At 65.2% G+C, this 18,207-nt stretch overlaps 1 protein-coding gene across 1 annotated transcript; it reads right to left on the bottom strand.

Annotated features, from left to right (window-relative positions):
- Positions 1-8: 8 nt before the first annotated feature.
- On the bottom strand, positions 9-16,905 carry PIWIL1 (piwi like RNA-mediated gene silencing 1). Its single transcript, XM_036276970.1, has 20 exons — positions 16,828-16,905; positions 16,456-16,552; positions 15,003-15,128; positions 14,424-14,638; positions 14,010-14,131; positions 13,145-13,225; positions 12,458-12,655; positions 11,599-11,710; positions 8,640-8,766; positions 8,389-8,506; positions 7,905-8,019; positions 7,094-7,281; positions 6,795-6,867; positions 5,168-5,368; positions 4,976-5,079; positions 4,183-4,253; positions 3,924-4,077; positions 2,397-2,522; positions 209-356; positions 9-125 (listed from the first exon to the last, which is right to left on the bottom strand). The coding sequence occupies exons 1-20, from the start codon at positions 16,903-16,905 to the stop codon at positions 9-11; spliced, it is 2,571 nt and encodes an 856-aa protein (XP_036132863.1).
- Between the last annotated feature and the right edge of the window lie 1,302 nt (positions 16,906-18,207).

Genomic DNA, 18,207 nt, shown 5'->3' with positions numbered 1-18,207 from the left:
GGCCGGCACTAGAGGTAGTAGAGGCGGCTGGACAGGGACAGGCTGGGCTCGCGGTGGATGCTCTGGCCCACCAGGAAAGCCAGCTTGTGCGCGTACTGGCAAGGAGCGGGCACGCGGATGACGCCCTGCAGCGAAGGAAACAGCCGGTCACTGGCGGTCAGCCCCGCTCGGGCGCCTGCAGCCCCGGCCGGCCGCCCCGCAGACCCACCGGCCAGTTGTAGTAGATGTGGCACAGCTTGTAGGTCAGCCGCTGGATGTGGTCGGGCTTCAGGCCGCTGCTGTCGTAGATGACGTTGTAGTGGGTGGGGGACACGCTGCCGCTGCGCACGGCCTGGCTCACGATGAAGAAGTCGTACCTGCGAGCACACACCACGGGCGTGAGCCCCTCCGGAGGCTGGGCTAAGAGGGTCGCCTTTCCTGCAGCGGAAAGACCTCAGACACCGATGGAGCCTGGTCCCTGAGACACAGGGCTCCCCTCAAGTCCAGCACAAGGTGAGCCATCGCCCAGCAGTGTGAAAGGTGCTGAGGTGTCACTGTGTGAACAGAGGTGGAGGAGCAGGTCAGGGTGCCCTGGGCTCCGCAGATGTTTGCTGGGTGCACCGGGGTCCACGCCTCCACGTCCACAGCACGGGGGTGGGGGTGGGCAGTGGGGGCGGGGGGCAGTGGGGATGGCGGGGGGCAGTGGGAGCGGGGGGGGCAGTGGGGACAGCAGGGGGGGCAGTGGGGATGGCGGGGGGGCAGTGGGGGGCCAGTGGGGAGGAGGGCAGTGGGGAGGGGTGCCCAGGCTAAGCTGTCGCCCAGACTCCCCTTCCCACAGAACCTGCCCCCGCTGCCCCACTGCTCGGGGTCAGAGCGGATCGCAGGGAGCCGGTCGAGCAGAGCACGCGCTGTGAACACAGAAAGCACACCGAGGCTCCCGTCCGCACGCGCTGTGAACACAGAAACCACACCGAGGCTCCCGGTCCGCACGCGCTGTGAACACAGAAAGCACACCGAGGCTCCCGTCCGCACGCGCTGTGAACACAGAAACCACACCGAGGCTCCCGTCCGCACGCGGTGTGAACACAGAAACCACACCGAGGCTCCCGTCCGCACGCGCTGTGAACACAGAAACCACACCGAGGCTCCCGGTCCGCACGCGCTGTGAACACAGAAAGCACACCGAGGCTCCCGGTCCGCACGCGCTGTGAACACAGAAAGCACACCGAGGCTCCCGTCCGCACGCGCTGTGAACACAGAAACCACACCGAGGCTCCCGTCCGCACGCGCTGTGAACACAGAAACCACACCGAGGCTCCCGTCCGCACGCGGTGTGAACACAGAAACCACACCGAGGCTCCCGTCCGCACGCGCTGTGAACACAGAAACCACACCGAGGCTCCCGTCCGCACGCGCTGTGAACACAGAAAGCACACCGAGGCTCCCGTCCGCACGCGCTGTGAACACAGAAAGCACACCGAGGCTCCCGTCCGCACGCGCTGTGAACACAGAAAGCACACCGAGGCTCCCGTCCGCACGCGCTGTGAACACAGAAACCACACCGAGGCTCCCGTCCGCACGCGCTGTGAACACAGAAACCACACCGAGGCTCCCGTCCGCACGCGGTGTGAACACAGAAACCACACCGAGGCTCCCGTCCGCACGCGCTGTGAACACAGAAACCACACCGAGGCTCCCGTCCGCACGCGGTGTGAACACAGAAACCACACCGAGGCTCCCGTCCGCACGCGCTGTGAACACAGAAAGCACACCGAGGCTCCCGGTCCGCACGCGCTGTGAACACAGAAACCACACTGAGGCTCCCGTCCGCACGCGGTGTGAACACAGAAAGCACACCGAGGCTCCCGTCCGCACGCACCGACGGCAGTGCAGGGACACGGCACGTGGCCTGGCAGGCGGGAAGCCCCTCTGCGACCCCCCAAGAGCCACAGACGGGCCTGGAGAGCGGAACCAACCGCCAGGTTCTGCCTGTTCAGGAGCAGGAAGGTTTTGGAAACGACTTCCCCCAAGAACAGAAAGACCACAGGGGCGCGGGAACCGCAGCCTCGCCCCGGGCCGGCCCCTCAGCGCCCCGGCCGCGCCAGCATCTGAGTCGCAGCAGCCACGCTGTTTTACGGCTCCGGCAAGGAGAGCTTCCCCCGCTTCCTGCTGAACCTGCACCCTCCTTGCTCTGCGGTGCCCCGGCCACCACACAGGGCCTCGCTGTGGGCAGAGTGCCGCCCGCCACGGCCAGGGCTGTGCGGTCATCTCGGCGCCAGCCAGCGGGGGAGGCCTCAGTGTCCGGCACAGCTGCAGCCCAGGACAGAGGCCACGTGTTCAAGCTGACCAGGAACAGGGGCCAGCACACGCAGAGAGACAACCGGAAACAGTCCTCGCCTGACCGCAGGGGCGCTCACCACTCCGGCCGGGTCACCTCCACGTCGATGACCGTCCCGGGAAGGGGGTTCTGAAGTCGTCCTCCAGACTGAGCGAAAAACCTGGCATTCACCCGTTTCTTCACCACGATCACCGTCAGCCTGGGGCTGAGAGGGGAACAAGGTGACAGGTAGTGTCCCCTTCCCGGGGCCCCCACACCCAGCTCAGGGACACTCGCCCCGGGCCCGTGCGCTAGCCACGCTGTGCAGGGAGACCCCGACGTGAAGGACCAGCAGAGAACTGGGGGAGAAGACAGCAGCCAGGTCTCGTCCACGCCCAAGGCCAGCCCGCGGACCCCGCCCCCACCCGCGCGCTATGAGCAGCACCTCCCTCCCTGCGGCACAGAGGTGCCGACTCTCAGGTCCCGGGGCTGCCGCGCGGTCGCCAACTCCAACTCCTCCTTCTCAGTGCCTGGTTCGCGACGCCGGCCTCGGCCTGTCCCGCGTGGCTCAGCCGCCCGCACCCCCACCCGTCACACTACAGGGTTCACGTCTGTCCTCTCTGCCCGTGTCAGCTCTTCTGGGGGCTCCTGTGCCTCGACTGACTGCGTCCCTGGTGAACTTCCGGCCCTGCGTCTGGAGCCCACTGGTCCCCCAAGGGCCTCCCTGCAGGTGGCCGCCCGAGGAGCTCCCGCCGCCTTTGCTGCCCGCCTCCCAGGCTCATCTCGGATCTGCTGGAAGCGCCCCACCCCCACCCACACGTCACCTCGGGATGGGGGTGAGCCCACGGGAAGCCCGGAGTCACGCTAGTGTGTGCGACAAGTGCCTGGCGACGCTCTGGGGACGCCTCCGGTCCCCCGCTCATTCCCTCGGGCACAGGCACTCTCCCCCGCCCCGGGAAGCAGAGGTCCTCCCGAGGGCACCGGGAGGGCTGCCCCAGGTGCTGCCGGGACAAGGACCCGCAGACCCGCAGAGCCCCCGGGGGGCAGGGGCTGGCGCCACGTCAGTGTGCACAGGGCACCTAGAAATGCCACTCTGCCCGCCGCCCTCAGCTGCCAGCAGCCAGGGTCTCAGGACCAAAGGGGACGTGGGTTCAGTCCTGTGACGTCACAAGCAGCAGCTCAGCAAATGTGGCCGCAGACGAGTCACGAGTGTGCTCGGCTGACGTCTGGCTCGTCCCGTCAGACGTCTGGGATCAGCTCATCTGTGACAGGTCTGAGTCACTGACCTCCGGGCAGGGACACACCCCGGTCCCGAGGACAACCGTGGGTGTCAAGCAACCTTTGTCCGAAGGGGGCAGCAACGGAAGGAGCGCCCTCCAGCGGCGCTGAATGCAGCCGGCCACCGGCCGCGGACACCAGGCAGGCCTGCCGCAGGGGGTCCTCGCTGCAGCCACTCGGGAGGCTGCAGGGGGACGGGAGTCCCGACCCGCGCTCCACGGCTCCGGGTGAGGCGGCTGGCGGAGGAGACCGGCGCAGGACCCTCGTCTGCACACCCATCCCCCGCCTCCGGGCGCTCCCGGGCGCAGGCCCAGGAGGGACGGTGCCTGACCGGCGGCAGCGTGCTTACTTGTAGCCCCTGCCCACCGACTTGAGGCAGTCCAGGAACTGCGGCACCTCGTAGCTGACCAGCGTCTTCAGCTGGCCGTCGCCCACGCCGTCGCGGTACACGATGATGCGGCTGGGCATGTACTCGTTGCACGTGTTCCAGGCCCGCAGCGCGGCTGTAACACACCCCGCTGAGTCCGCACGCACGCGGCTCCCCCACCCTGGCCTGCGTGGGGCTGGGCCTCGGGGGCCTGGGGTCTCACAGCCGCAGGCCGACTCACCTTGCAGACACACTTTGAGCCCATCCACCAGCTCCTGGCCTCGGTCTTGAAACACACAGCGTGAGAACCAGCTGTTCGGAGAGAGACGGCCAGGTCAGCACGCGGCCGCTGCTCGCCTGGCTGTGTCCCCGCTGTTCCAGCCTCGCGTGACCTCCGCTCCCTCCGCAAGGACGTCTGCTGCCACCTCCGAACACGCGCGCACCTCAGACAGGATAGCGAGGAAGCAACCCCCCACACCCTCCAGACTGACCCCTCCCGAGACAGCAGCACCGAGAGGGGCCCAGGCGGAGGCCGGGCGGAGGTCACGGCGAGTCCTGTGGAACCCCCCGCGCAGATGCTCTCCCAGGGCCCCAGCGTGGCCCCCAGAGGCCGGGCTGTTCGCGCCCCGCCCCTGCTCTGCTCCCCGCAGCTCCCTCAGTGCCAACGAGGGCACTGCAGACACTTCCACGCTGTCCAACCATGAGTGACCGTGACGCCGAAGTGGGCCTTCCAGCACGAAGTCATGTGAACACGAATTATGGGTCAGAGGTCGGTGACAAACAGGCGTGTCAGAGGGGCCACAGGGGTGCCACGTGCCTCCCACAGACACGCAGGGCAGGCAGGGGAGCTGAAGGAGGGCGACTGCACAGGCCGAGGGCCCGTGGGGACAGTGGACGGTGACAGGGCAGCTGATAACTGTCCTTCCCGACCTCTGCAGCTGGCTCCACAGTCAGGGGACCGGGTGGAAATGCAGCAGGAGCCTCAGAGCCCTGGGCCACAGCCCTGCACGCGGGCGCTGGGGGACCCCACTCACCGCGTCATCCCCTCGTTGATGCTCGCCACAAAGCCCGCGATCGACCTCCGTCCGGCCGTGGTGTCGTGGTAGCAGTCGATGCCCACGATCATCACGAGCTTCAGCTGGGACACAAACACGGCCGCTCAGGGCGCAGAGCGCCAGGAAGCCCGTCCCTGCAGCAGGGCTCCGCCACGCGTGGAGGAGGCTCACCGGCATGTCCACCCGCCACAGCTCGCCGCCCATCTTGCAGTTCATCTGCAGGGCGATCTTCGTGGCGATGGCCATGACCGTCTGCTGCTTGCCCAAGGTGCGGGCCACCACGCACTGGCTGGGCGTGGGGCAGTCTGTGCACAGGTACTTCTTAATAGCGTCGTATTTGTCTTTCCGATTGCTCGACAACAGACAAACCACCTGGAAACAGACACACCCACATCACAGGGAATCGAACTGAGGATGGCGTTCAGGGAAGACAACAGGAAACCACCCCCAGGGCAGGGACGACGGTCCCATGTCCTGCTCAGCTCTGCCCACTTGTGAGTGTGACACGGAGACTGTCCACTGCGTCCGACTGAGTGCGACAGACGGCCCACTGCGTCCGACTGTGTGACACCGAGACGGTCCACTGCGTCCGGCTGTGAGTGCGACACCGAGACGGTCCACTGCGTCAGACTGTGAACGTGACAGACACTGTCCACTGCATCTGACTGAGTGACGGACGCTGATCAATGTCTCAGGCAAACGACCCGCAGTGGATGCATCATACGTGGCCCAGCTAAACATGGTCGATCACCAGCTAGGAGTGCCCGGGAGGAAGCAAACGGGGCAGAACAGGTAACTCGTGGGACCGACAGGAGGGTTTCCAAAATGCTTTTTGTTTACGCACAATCCCTGTAGGGTACCCCTAGGATCATGGTTCTTAACTTTTTAAACCTCTGGCTTGAGAACCTGACCGCACTAGCGAGTCTCCACAGACAATCTGGAAACAATGAAATGGTCAAAACACCACCCCTCCTGACACGGGGGTGCTGGTCCACGGGCGCCAACACCCACTTACAGCCCAGTCGGTGCTGGGGCGTCACAGCGCGGCGACCAGTGGCCACACTGGGTGCCCGAAGCTGCCGCGCTCAGCACACGAGGTGGGTTCTGAGGGCTGGCGGAGGTGTGGCTCACCCGCTGGGTGACCTCCGCAGTGTGTACATTGCGCCCTCTAAACCTGAACCATGTTACACGCCAACTACGTCTTGGTAAAGCAGGAGGATAACCCTCCACCGCCCCTGCCTAGACCCTGGGGCTCCGAGTGTATGTCTGGAGCTGACCCCAGCTTTAAGCCACAGGGATTCTCCAACGTACGTGCTCAGAGGCTCATCTCCCCTTTCCACAGGCCCAGCAAACCCTCTCCACCCCGAGTCTCCGTGGCCCCAGACAACATGACAGCGACCTGCCTCGGGGACGGAGGGCTCAAGAAAGGGACAGTCGATGGACCGATGCACCTCCTGGCTTGGAGCACCAGGCCTATGCTGCGCGCGGCGCCCTGTGCCCTCGCCCGACGCGCCCCGCACAGAACCCCCAGCGCTGAGCGTGGGCTGACCCTCCCCTTCCAGAGGACCAGAGAGGCTCCAAGTCCAGATAGGTGCGCGGCTCTATGGGTCCGCCCCCGCCCCCCGCTGCACACGGCACAGCCAGCACCCACGCGGCGCTGTCTGCAGGTGGAACGCAGTGTGGCCAGGCCAGAGACCGAATGACCACGTTCGGGAAATGAGCTCAGGCTCTGAGATGCCACGTGCCCCTCCCAGGACAGGTGCTGCCGGACGACCGCGCGGGCCGGCGAGCTACTCACGATCTGGGTGTCCGATGTCACCTTCTGCTGCAGGACCCTCAGGTAGGCCTCCGTCCGGTCGTCCACTTCGATCCTAGGGCGGAGCGCGCCGACACTGAGCAAGCGGTGGACCCGCGCCGGGCACCGCAGTGCTGGGCCCTCAGTGCCCGCAGGCCCCGCCGTCGGCCCCGCACGCCCGCGCCCACATGCCCGGGACAGGCACCGTGGGCAGTCCTCACGCTGAGCTCGTCGCCTGACGGTTCACAGCACGTCCGTCCACCTCAGGCCCCACACCTTCTCCTAACCCGGCTCCCGCTCACATGATCGCCTTCTTCATCTGGATGCCCATGGCCGGCGTCACCTTGAACAGGTTCTGCACCAGCGAGTTGGCCGCTTCGTAGTTCCTTCGCGTGTAGATCAGCAGCCAGTTATCGAGGGGCTTGACGCTGATCAGGGGCGCACCCCTCGTTTCCTTGGACCAGTCTGCGAACTGGGGGTTGTACTCGAACTAGGGGAGAGGGCAGAGACACCGCGCGTCCTCGTGGGCCAGGGCCAGCCACAAAGCCACAGCCACACCCAGGGCCACGCTGACCTGACCCCTTCCCACGTGGCGCAGACGGCAGGAGCTCTCGGGGACATCGTGTCCCTGAAGGACAGTGGCCCCAGGTGCTCCCCTGTCTGAGCTGCTCTGTCACGGTCTCTCCTAACCTCGGGCAGAGGACACGGTGGCTGTGCAGGGCGCGCACCTGACCGAGGTGGCAGAGGCGGGCAGTGCGCTCTGGCCGCGGGCACCGGCCGGTACAGACTACACAGTGGCTGGCTGTGGCCGGGGTGGAGGGAGGCTGCACTCGGCCCGCCCTCCCCAGCCCAGGTGGGACGGGTCTGGTCCCCGCGGGAGGGGCCCAGGCGTCTGGGGTGCCCTGTGACGCCCTTCAGGGCAGACCCGCAGGCCTCGCCCACAGCGCAGGGGCCTCGGGCTCCTCACAAAGGCGAAGGAGCCCGTAGTGGTGCCCGAGGGCCGCGCCGGGGCTGGGGGGGGACGGCTGTGCCGCCGTCCCTGCGCGCTCCCGCCTGCCGTGCTGCGCCAATGCCCCGCCAGACCTCGGCGATGCCAGGGGGCCAGGGCCTTACTGTCTTCCCGCCTTGGTGGATCTTCTCGGCCTGCAGGACCCTCCCCGAGAAGGACAGCAGGTTGGAGTCGAAGCTCAGGCCCCAGTCTCGAAGCTCCCTCTGAACGTTGTCGTCTCTGTCGAGTGCACGTGACGCGGCGCCAGGCGTCAGGGAGCACAGCCAAGCGGCCTGCGCAGGGACCCCCGCCCGCCCCTCCCTGTGCATCTGACCAGACCCTGCGGAGACGCAGGGCACCCCGTGTGCTCTCCAGTCCATGTTCCTCCTCCAGCCCCCCACTCACAGGGCTGAGGCCCCGACACCTTCCTCAGAGCAGACCCACCCTGAGGGCACATGGAGGAAACACTGCCCAAGGAACTTGGCTCCCGACGGACTGGAAAGGTCCCGAGTTGGGCCATCAGCCCACTGAGCACAGGGGGAGCCCGCCTGGCACTGTGGCACGAGGGTGGGGGGCAGAGGCGGGCAGCAGGCGGCGCGGCGGCATCACCTGTGGATGTAGTCGATGAGCCGCCCCACCTCGCGCTGTCTCTGCTCCGGGGTGAGTCTCGTGTGCACAGCCAAGTCCTTCATCACGGTGAAATCGTTGCGCATTTTATCCGTCAGACCTTCGAACAAAACACGACAGGGGCACGTTGAAGGAACGGGACTCGCATCTCGCTGTCGGGAGCGGAGGTGGTGAGGAGGGTGTTTCAGGGGCTCGGCTCCCGGGCTCCGGGCGGGCAGCGAGCGGGCGCGTACCTGTGAGGTAGCAGAGCTCAGGGATGAGCATGGCCGGGCCTGGCAGGATGCCGCCCGGGCCCCGCCTCCTCTTGGGCTGACTGACCAGCACCGGCTGTTTCAAGTCTGTGATCTCCTGGTTGTATTGCTGCTCGAGGAGAGAGAGGGTCACTGTTCACAGGAGATGCCTCCAGCGACACGGTGCCCGACAAAGGCAGGTGTTAACTGAAGAATAAACCCACAGCAAGACAGCAGTTTCCAAGTCAAGTTTTAAAAATGCGTTTTTAGTTCTGGCCGGTTTGGCCCAGCAGTTAGAGCGTCGCCCTTGGACCACACGGTCCCGGGTTCGATTCTGGCCAAGGGCACGTACCTCGGTTGCAGTTTGGCCCTGGCCCTGGTCAGGGTCGTGTGGGAGGCAATCAGTGGGTGTGTCTCTCTCACATCGATGTTTCTCTCTCTCCCTCCCACTCTATCTGAAGATAAATGAAAAAGTATCCTCGGGTGAGGATTTAAAAAGAAATTACAACACACTGTTAACCCTGCTCAGCCAGGCTGTGCCTCCGATGCTCCCCCAGCGGCTCTTTCCTACAAACCCTGGTGGTTGAGGTCAGGAGGGGGCTACACTGTGACTTGATTTCTTGGTTTAGAAACAAGCAGCTTCTGAAAGTCTCACTTGGCAACAAGCAGACAAATCAGGGCAAACGTCAGCTCACAGGCTGACAGAGAACGTGTCTCACTCCCCTCCGCTCTGCGAGGAGACGCGTGCCCAGCTGCCCGAGACGCCCAGCTGCCCGAGACGCCCCGAGACGGTCTACCCTCGAGCACACTGCCTGGGAAAGCGCAGTTTGTAAGGATAGAGCGTTAAAACACACACCTCCCCGCGCAGAGGACGAGTGGGGGAGGGCAGAGATCCGCGGCCGCGGGCTGTTCCCGAAGTTTCACACACACCAACACCTGGGAACTGAGGTCCAGCCCGCCCGGGAGCCCCCAGGTGCAGCCCTGGGTGAGTCTGCACCTGAGAACAGGTCGGCTCAGGCGAGCGTGCGCACGAGCGAGCGGATCTCTGGCTCAGCTCAGCGAGTCTAGAGCCGCCACAGGCTCCGGCCTGAGGCTGACAGGTCTTCTCTGGGTCACTGGCGGTAGGTCCCCTCCCAGCATTGTACTGTCTGGTTAACTCAGCTCCCTTTATTCATTTTTAAATGTTTTTATGGACTTTTTAGAGAGGGAGGGAGGAAGAGAGAGAGAGACATCGATGTGACAGAGAAACACCCATCGGCCACCTCCTGCACGCCCCCCACTGGGGATGGAGCCCACAGCCCGGGCGTGTGCCCTGACCGGGAATCGACTGGGACCTCTCGGTCCATGGGACATGCTCAGTCCACTAAGCCGCACCAGCTGGACTTAGCTCCCTTTATTAAGAGCATCAGTCTCCACTAAACACACATTTCACTGGTCGTAGTCTCTGAACAGACGGCGCGGAACCGCCCATCCCTCGCTCCTGCCCCACAAGGTCCCGGCCACGCAGCTGCGTGGACGGAGGCTGCGGATTCCAGCCGGGTCTTGGCTTCGTCCGGCACTGAACTCTGCCAACCATCCAGAGAAGTTAATTGTATTTCAGACAAGAAAACCTCACGTAGAACACGTGCATCGACCCTCCTTCCGCACAGTTATCTGGGACCGCACACTTGGGTGACTTCAGATCTGTTCCCACTTCCTTCTCCCACCCAGGTCCTGGTGCAGGGCTGTGGGACCCCTTCCGTCTCCTCAGGCCCGTGCAGTCTGCTGGCTGAGCCCGCCTGGCCCTCTTTCTGTCACTGTGACGTTCCGCGTCAGCACGACTGGCCGTCTCCCCCCGAGCCCCCGCCGAGCGCCTCCCAGTCGCCACGTGTCCCCGGGAAGGGCTGACGCGGTTCTCTCAGACACTCCAACCCCACGCCGCTTCGATTGATCGCAGCCACTAAAGACACCTGGGGCGAGATGTGCCCCTCAGAAAGGACCGAGCTGGGAGCCCGAGGCCAGTGGGCAGAGGCCCGGGCAGATGGGACGGCGTGACGGGGGGCAGCAGGCAGGCGGGGTCCCCTCGGGCTCGCCGATGAAGCCCGTGCACCAAGGCGCTAGAGCCGTGGGAAGCCACCGGACTCCTTCGGGGAAAGACACGCCCACAAGTGGATCGGGAGGCAGAAGTGACCACGAAGAGACCAGATGAGTGGCCAAGGGAAGGGCCAGTGACTGAGAAAGCTGACTGCTTCAGAGCAAAGGAGAGCAAGAGGCGGTGACCACGGCGACCCCGGGTGGGGGCAGGGAGGCCGTGGGACCCGCTGCTCCAGGCGCCCCCCACAGGCCCTGGCCCCCCGGCCAGGGCGGGGTACCCCCCGAGCCGGCCCTGCTGAGCCCTGGGGCAGCAGGTCACCACGGGTCGCACAGAGATGCGAGTCCCCAGGTCCTGAGGCACCGAGCTTAGCCGTGGGCAGGCTGGAGCGCTCCCCTCTGAAGACCGCGCGCTAGTTCCAGCCCCGTGTGAACATGTCCTTGTCCCCTCAGGCACTGTTTCCACGCTCTCTTGGCCCCTGGTGTTTTCTCCGAGCGAGTGACCACTGAGCCAGTGGCTGCAGCCGTCTCGGGAGCACCGTGCTGGGAGGTCAGCCGGCACCCGCCTGACTGTCCGCAGGCACGGGGCGGTCAGGAGCAGGCACGTGCGGATGGGGCACGGTGGACGCGGGGTGCTCAGGGGTCCCCCGTCCCTGTCCCCAGTTAAGCACTGACAGAATAAGGGACGGTGGTCAGCAGCTCACCCGCAGGGTCCGCCCTGCGACCTGCCCACCTGTCCCCACACACTCAGGTTCAAATGCCGTCGTTTGTTCTACTCAAAGGGAGCCGGCAGGACACACCCCGACGGGGCGGACGGGCCCAGCTGGGACCGGCTGCAGGCCCTGGGGGAAGGTCCGCACCCTTCACGTGGGCGAGCCGATGCCAGCCCTACCTTCCGGTAGTACTCCAAGAAGCTGACTTCAGAGCCATCGGCCTTCTTGAAGGTGCTGTTCGGGTTCTGGTCCCAGTCGATGTCGTCCACTCGGTACGTCTTGTTGTTGTACCTGTGCCACAGGGACCTTTACTAGCACTTGGTTCGCAGGTCAGATCAACGCTAAGGTTACAGGTCGCGCAGTGACGTGCCCGTCACGGAAGGAAAAAGGGGAGAGGACTTCTTAGAGGATGCTGGTGGGTGGATGGATGGGGAAGGGACGAGTTACTATGAGGCAGTAAGGTTAGGACAGAAAGGGGTCAAAGCCCCTGAAGTCTGCCCTCTGCAGAGGAGCATGCCCCCCAGCCTCTGCCCCTCAGGAGGGAGCAGACCCCCCCCAGCCTCTGCCCCTCAGGAGGGAGCAGGACCCCCCCCAGCCTCTGCCCCTCAGGAGGGAGCAGACCCCCCCCAGCCTCTGCCCCTCAGGAGGGAGCAGGACCCCCCCAGCCTCTGCCCCTCAGGAGGGAGCAGGACCCCCCAGCCTCTGCCCCTCAGGAGGGAGCAGACCCCCCCCCCAGCCTCTGCCCCTCAGGAGGGAGCAGACCCCCCCAGCCTCTGCCCCTCAGGAGGGAGCAGACCCCCCCAGCCTCTGCCCCTCAGGAGGGAGCAGACCCCCCCCCCCAGCCTCTGCCCCTCAGGAGGGAGCAGGACCCCCCCAGCCTCTGCCCCTCAGGAGGGAGCAGACCCCCCCCCCGCCTCTGCCCCTCAGGAGGGAGCAGGACCCCCCCAGCCTCTGCCCCTCAGGAGGGAGCAGGACCCTCCAGCCTCTGCCCCTCAGGAGGGAGCAGCACCCCCCCACACGCGTGGGCCAGCAGCCTACTTGGTGAGCACGATGAGGCCCACGAGCTCCTTGGAGACCTGCTCCTGGAAGCGATGCTCCTCCGTCTGCTGGTACAGGCCCAGCATGAAGTCCAGCACCGTCTCGCTGCGCAGCACCTTGTGGCTGACGTCGGTGCACAGCATGATGTTGTTCTCGTACTGCAGGATGGAGGTCGTGAAGCCGGGCCAGATCACCAACCTGCGACACAGCACCCTGTCTGCGCAGCCCCACGGCGAGGCGCGCACGCCTGGGTTTCCACGTTCCCATAGGAGACCCGTCCTCGCGAGGTCTTCCGCTGCTCTCTCACAGGAAGCGTGGAAATCATTTCAACTGAGCACGGCGGCTCCATTAAAGTGCCCCGTGCCCTGGCCCAAGGCTCGAACAAGTTGGCAACCTAACCGAGCGCGTCTGAGGTTGTAATGACCCAGAGCACCCGGGCGCCTCCCGCACACCAGCTTCCGAAGTGCCGTCAGCTGAGGGACTTCATCCCCGGGAGCGGGTGCACCTGGGGGGGGACTGCTGTGTGCCTCCCCGTGACCCGTGGCTGACCTCCCGTGACCTGCAAAAGCCCGTGCTCTGGGGTGTCTCCGGTGTTCTTTGAGCCGAGCGGCATGCGCCCTTCCTGGCTGGCACCACGGGCCGCACGCGAGCGGAGCCCCCCCCCCCCCGTCCCACCTTCACACACACCTGTGGTTGGGAATATCAATCGGGTCGCTCGGGTTGTAGTAATTCCGTCCAATTTGCTGCAAATTCATGATCTTCAAAAGCCTAGGAAGGGAGAGGTCAGGATAGGAGTGAGCGCCGCGACCCCCTCCAGCGCCGTGACCGCGGCGGCACGTGGAGTGGCTGGGCTGGAGGCCGAGGCCCCGGTCGGCCCAGAGCCAGCCTGCCCGCCGGCCCTCGTGCGGCTGAGATGGCTCTTTCACCTGGCGAGGGACGGAGACGCGGAAAGGCGCACGGATTACGTGAGATCCCAGCGTCGGTGCGCATCGGGGAAGCTGTGCTGAGCCCGGCCGTGGGCTCGCACTGCCGTGGGCTCCGTGGCTGAGATGACACCACGCACCCCTTCACAGGGGACGTCTGCCAACCCCTCACTTAGAGAGAGTCTCCTCGTTCGTTAACCCAGAACAAGTACCCACCAAAGCTATGGCAGAACCCACTTGAAGGGGTCAGTTTAAGTCCAACCACCGTCAGGTCTCACTGTTCACAGGCAGACTGCAGCCTCCTCCCGACCCAGGGGGAGCTTTGCGGTCGTCCCAGCTCGGTCTGGGGTCTGGGACCTGGGCTGGAGGCGGGCCACAGAGGTGCAGTGTCCCCAGGAAGAAGCATCCACCCGAGCCCACCGGCCCGCCTCCGGGGCGTCCCCGTCGTGCGGAGGAGCAGTCGGGGCTGAGCTGAGAAGGGGTCCTCAGCACAAACTGCAGTGTCCGCAGACGGGGCCGTCGGGCGGAGCGGCCTGCTCGAGCCCACCTGCGTCTCGGTCGGGGTGCCACACCTCAGCGGTGCCAGTCTGAGTGCCCAGCTCGCGCGTGAGGAGGACTCGCCCACGCACCTCCGGAAGATGATGTTGTAGAACTGCAGGCAGGTGGGCGACGTCGGGGGCAGCTCGTTGGTCAGGGTGATGGTGATCTTCACGTGCTCTCCGTTCCGGGTCTGGCTGAACACTTCCGTGACCTGGTGCGGGTGGCGGGGAGCGAGCTGTGAACCTGCGAGAGGAGCCCTGACCCCGGACGCAGCTGGGGACCCCAGCGGCCAGCACAGCAGGTTCTGACGACGAGCCGGCGTCTCCGAGGAGAGCGCTGTCTGCCGTCCGGGGACAAGCCGGCCCCTGGCGGGCGCGAGGGACACGCAGCAGGGTGGCAGACAGGCCGCACTGGGTCCTTTGGGGGCCCCGACACTGGCAGCGTACTGTGGGCTGGGAACCCCTGCCCTCCCCTCCCCTCCCCATCCCGACGTGTGGAACCACCTTGTGCTGCAGCCGTTTAGGGAGAAATAAGATGGTTCCGTCGAAGGCGTGACACCTTCCGATCAGGTCTTCGTGCTGGAAGAGCAGGGCGGAGCGCAGCCGGCGAGCCTCCATCAGCGGGCTGTAGTCCACGTGGTACTGGTACAAGGCCCACTGGGGGCGCGAGGTCAGCCGGAAGTGGTTGGTGCTCAGCCTCACGATGATGCCGGAGGAGCCTGCACAACAAGGCGGTCTGCAGCGGGCACTGCGTCTGTCCGTCCGGGCACCACGCGGGCCGGCTCTGGGAGCCGAGGGCAGAGCAGGCCACAGGAACCCTCGCCCACGCCCGGCTGGGGCGCCATGCCATCTGCCCACCCCCGACAGCCCCTTAGAAACAAATCCTCCTCAGGCTGACCTTCAGCTGGACCAGCCGCACCCGTGGCAAAGGTGTGCAGAGGCAGGATGACCTCTGAGACTTCACACGACTCGGCCCAGCTGGAGGCAGCCCCCCGGGGACCCGCGCCTGCCTTGCATCTCCGGGTGCACACGCGGCTCGAGCACGCGCAGTCGGCTCCCGCGACCGCCTGCGAGCTGACCCACCTGTCTTCGACTCTTTCACATGGTCGATGTTCTGCCTCGTGTTCACCCCGAGGTCGTGGAAATCTCGGCGACGACCCCCTCTCTCTGCTAATGACAACTCCTGAAATCCTGCAGAAATCTGGAGTTCTTAAAAAAAGAAAGAAAACTGACACCTGAGTGACCGGGAGCACGGACGAGCCCACGCGGCGGGGGTGGCTCCGGATCACGGCGGCGTTTCCACGGGCGCTTCACGCTCTCCCCGGACGACCCAGCACGCAGGCTTCACGGCGTGCGGAGAGCGTAACCGCCCCGTCCCCTCGGACCTGCGCAGGAGCCGCTAGGCCGTGCTGCCGGGTCAGCCGTCCCCATCGGTCCCTCGCATCAACTCCGCAGCCAAGGACCCTGTCCCCAGCGTCCGTGGCCCCGGCAAGAACTGCGTCAACAGGCCGGGCGTGCGAGTCCCCCCTGGCAGCAGCGGGCAGCAAGGCTGGGTCTGAGCTTCTCCCCGAAAAACATGACTTTGTCTTTCTTAAAAACCAGCTCTGGACGCAAAAACCTGGTTGAAGTATCTGCATACAAATACAAGGCGGTCTGCCGCGACACGTCCGCAGGGTGGGTGTCGGTCTGCTGTCCGCCCACAGGCAGCAGGCTCCGCAGCAGGCGGCGGGCACCTTGCCGACCCCTCCGGGCAGCAGGAGGTATCAGAGAACCAAGGGCACTCGCGCCCGCGACGCGAGCCCTTCACGCAGCCCCGTCACGCCTCGACAGACGTGCTCGCTGTGTCTCCCCAGGACACACTAGAGGCTGCGCAGCTACTGGACAGCTCTCGGGACGGTGCTCTCGTGGTCCCCACAGGAGCAGGTGCTCACGGGCCTGGCCTGCGGTGCCCCAGAGCCCCACCGTGTGGGCAGCTGCTGCCTCTCAGAGGAGCGGAGTGTCCGCGGGTAGGGAGCGGGCGTGCGCCTTCGGCGGGAGTCAGCACAGGCTTCCCTCCAGGCCCCGTGCTCTGAGCCCGCTCCCTGCTGCCCCGCCCACAGCCCAGCACACGGGTACGTGAGAACACACGCACACACAGCACTCACATACACACACCGCTCACATACACACACCCCTCCACTCACACACCACACACCACTCACACCCACACACCACACACACCGCTCACACTACTAACACACACCACACACACCGCACACACCCCACACAGCACGCGTGCACACACCACACACACCGCACACACCACACAGCACGCGTGCACACACCACACACACTGCACACACCACACAGCATGCGTGCACACACCACACACACCGCACACACCATACAGCATGCGCGCACACACACCACACACACACCACACACACCACACACACAGCGCACACACCACACACACACACACACACCACTCACACCCCCCCACACAGCACACCCACACACACACTCACACTCTCCCTTCACCTTGTGACTTCTTCACCTTGTGACTTGGCTGCTGCTCCTACTGGTCCTCGCTGTCGCCCGCGGCCGGCTAGGTCCCCCTCGGACAGCGGCTGCAGAGGCCGAGGCTGCTGGCCCTGCAGTGAGGAGCAAAGAGAGGAGCGTCCTCCTCGTGTCCAGACGTCCCTGGTAGGACACGAAGTAACTGGTCTCGACTCAAACCGATCTGATCTAGTTATCAAACGTCATCGTAAAGACGCTGCTCTGAGGAAGTCGAGACGGAGCCCGGTCTTCCTCCTGGTGCCCGCCCCTCCATCAGACACCTTTCAGACCCGCCGACAGGCCAGCCTCAGCGGGTGGGGGACAACAGGCTGGGCCCGGCAGCGTCAGGAGGGAAATGGTGGGCACTCACCGCAGCAGCGCCCACGTGTGGCACGGTCTCCTGACCGCGAGCCCTTCCCCTCGCTCTTGCACGGGCTCGCCCCGTCATCTTCTCTTCTTGGAAGGGAACAGAGGGGACAGCGCTCAGTGCACTCGGGGGTGGCCGTCTCCCCAGGTTACCTTCAGACGGATTCCGTCTGGATCTTGACACAAGCACCTGGCGATTCCGTTTCCAACCACTCGACACCCACTCAAGGCAGGACCAGCTCCGGCGCCTACTGCGGACGGCGCTGTGCTGCTGGCCGGGCTAACGTGGACGCTCATTTAACGTGGGTTTCACTTTCCAGTTGATTTGTTATAAACAGACGGTAAAACCGTTAGGAGACTGAACACGGGGATGTATCTACGGTGGGGCCGGGCAGGGTGGCAAGTTCCACGCCAGGCCCTGTGCATCCAGACCTCCTCCTCCTAGGTCTACATCACTCAGGACCCCCGGCTCTCTCCTGGCGTGTGGCCTTACCGTGCACCTGGTCTCCAAGAAGCACGCCGAGCTTTTCTCTCTAACTGACTCCTTCATTGCTGCTGCTGCGCCTGACCCAGCCCCCTCCACTCCTGCAACACCAGGTGAGCCAGGAGCCAGGATCCGTGCTGGGCTTCAGCCATGTGACCCCCTCGCCCCCCCCCCCCCGCCCCCCGTAGGAAGCAGCAGCACCAGGAGGTTTAGGGCCAGACCTCAGTGCTCACCCCCAGACCCTGCTCCTTCACATAGCTGGGGCTTGGGCCTTCACCTGCAGACGCAGTTATGACAACCTGCCGCACAGGTCACGTGAGAACACACGTGAAACACAAGTACCTGGCACAGAGGAAGCAGTCAGCAAGTGTTAACCCCAGTGGAAAAGGCAGATCACTTGTAACTGTAAATTTTTTGAAGTTTAACGAAAGTCAGCGGAACGCTCCCGCGGAGGCTGCCTCCAGTGAGGCCAACACTCCCCCCAGACGGGGGTTAGGCTGAGAGGTGGCTGGTCCCAGTGCTGCAGACAAGAGGGGACCCCGTGACAGTGCCGAGAGCCTGCAGAGCTGGCGGGCGACAGCCGTGGGTGGGAGGGGAGCCCCCACCAGGGACCACCGAGTGCTCCCCACAGCAGGTATGACAAGTCGGGTTATCATCCTTCCTGAGTGTTAACAGGTTCCCAGAGGCTGTTCTGTGACCACGCTCCTAGAAAAGACACCCCCAGTCCCCCTGCACGGGACACGCCTCTGCCACTTCCTGGCATTTCGACAGGACCGGCAGCCAGTCCCCCACGCAGCCCACCGGTGTCCGAAACCCTCAGCCGCGGCCGAGTCCCGAGCACCCCAAACCCGCGTGTGCCCGCGACCCGGGGCGATGGCCGCGCAGGCGTGGGGGGCACCC

The sequence above is a fragment of the Molossus molossus genome, unplaced genomic scaffold (genome assembly GCF_014108415.1).
Source record: "Molossus molossus isolate mMolMol1 unplaced genomic scaffold, mMolMol1.p scaffold_m16_p_22, whole genome shotgun sequence".
Classification (NCBI taxonomy): Eukaryota; Metazoa; Chordata; class Mammalia; order Chiroptera; family Molossidae; genus Molossus; species Molossus molossus.
This window is presented reverse-complemented; position numbering and strand designations above follow the sequence as displayed.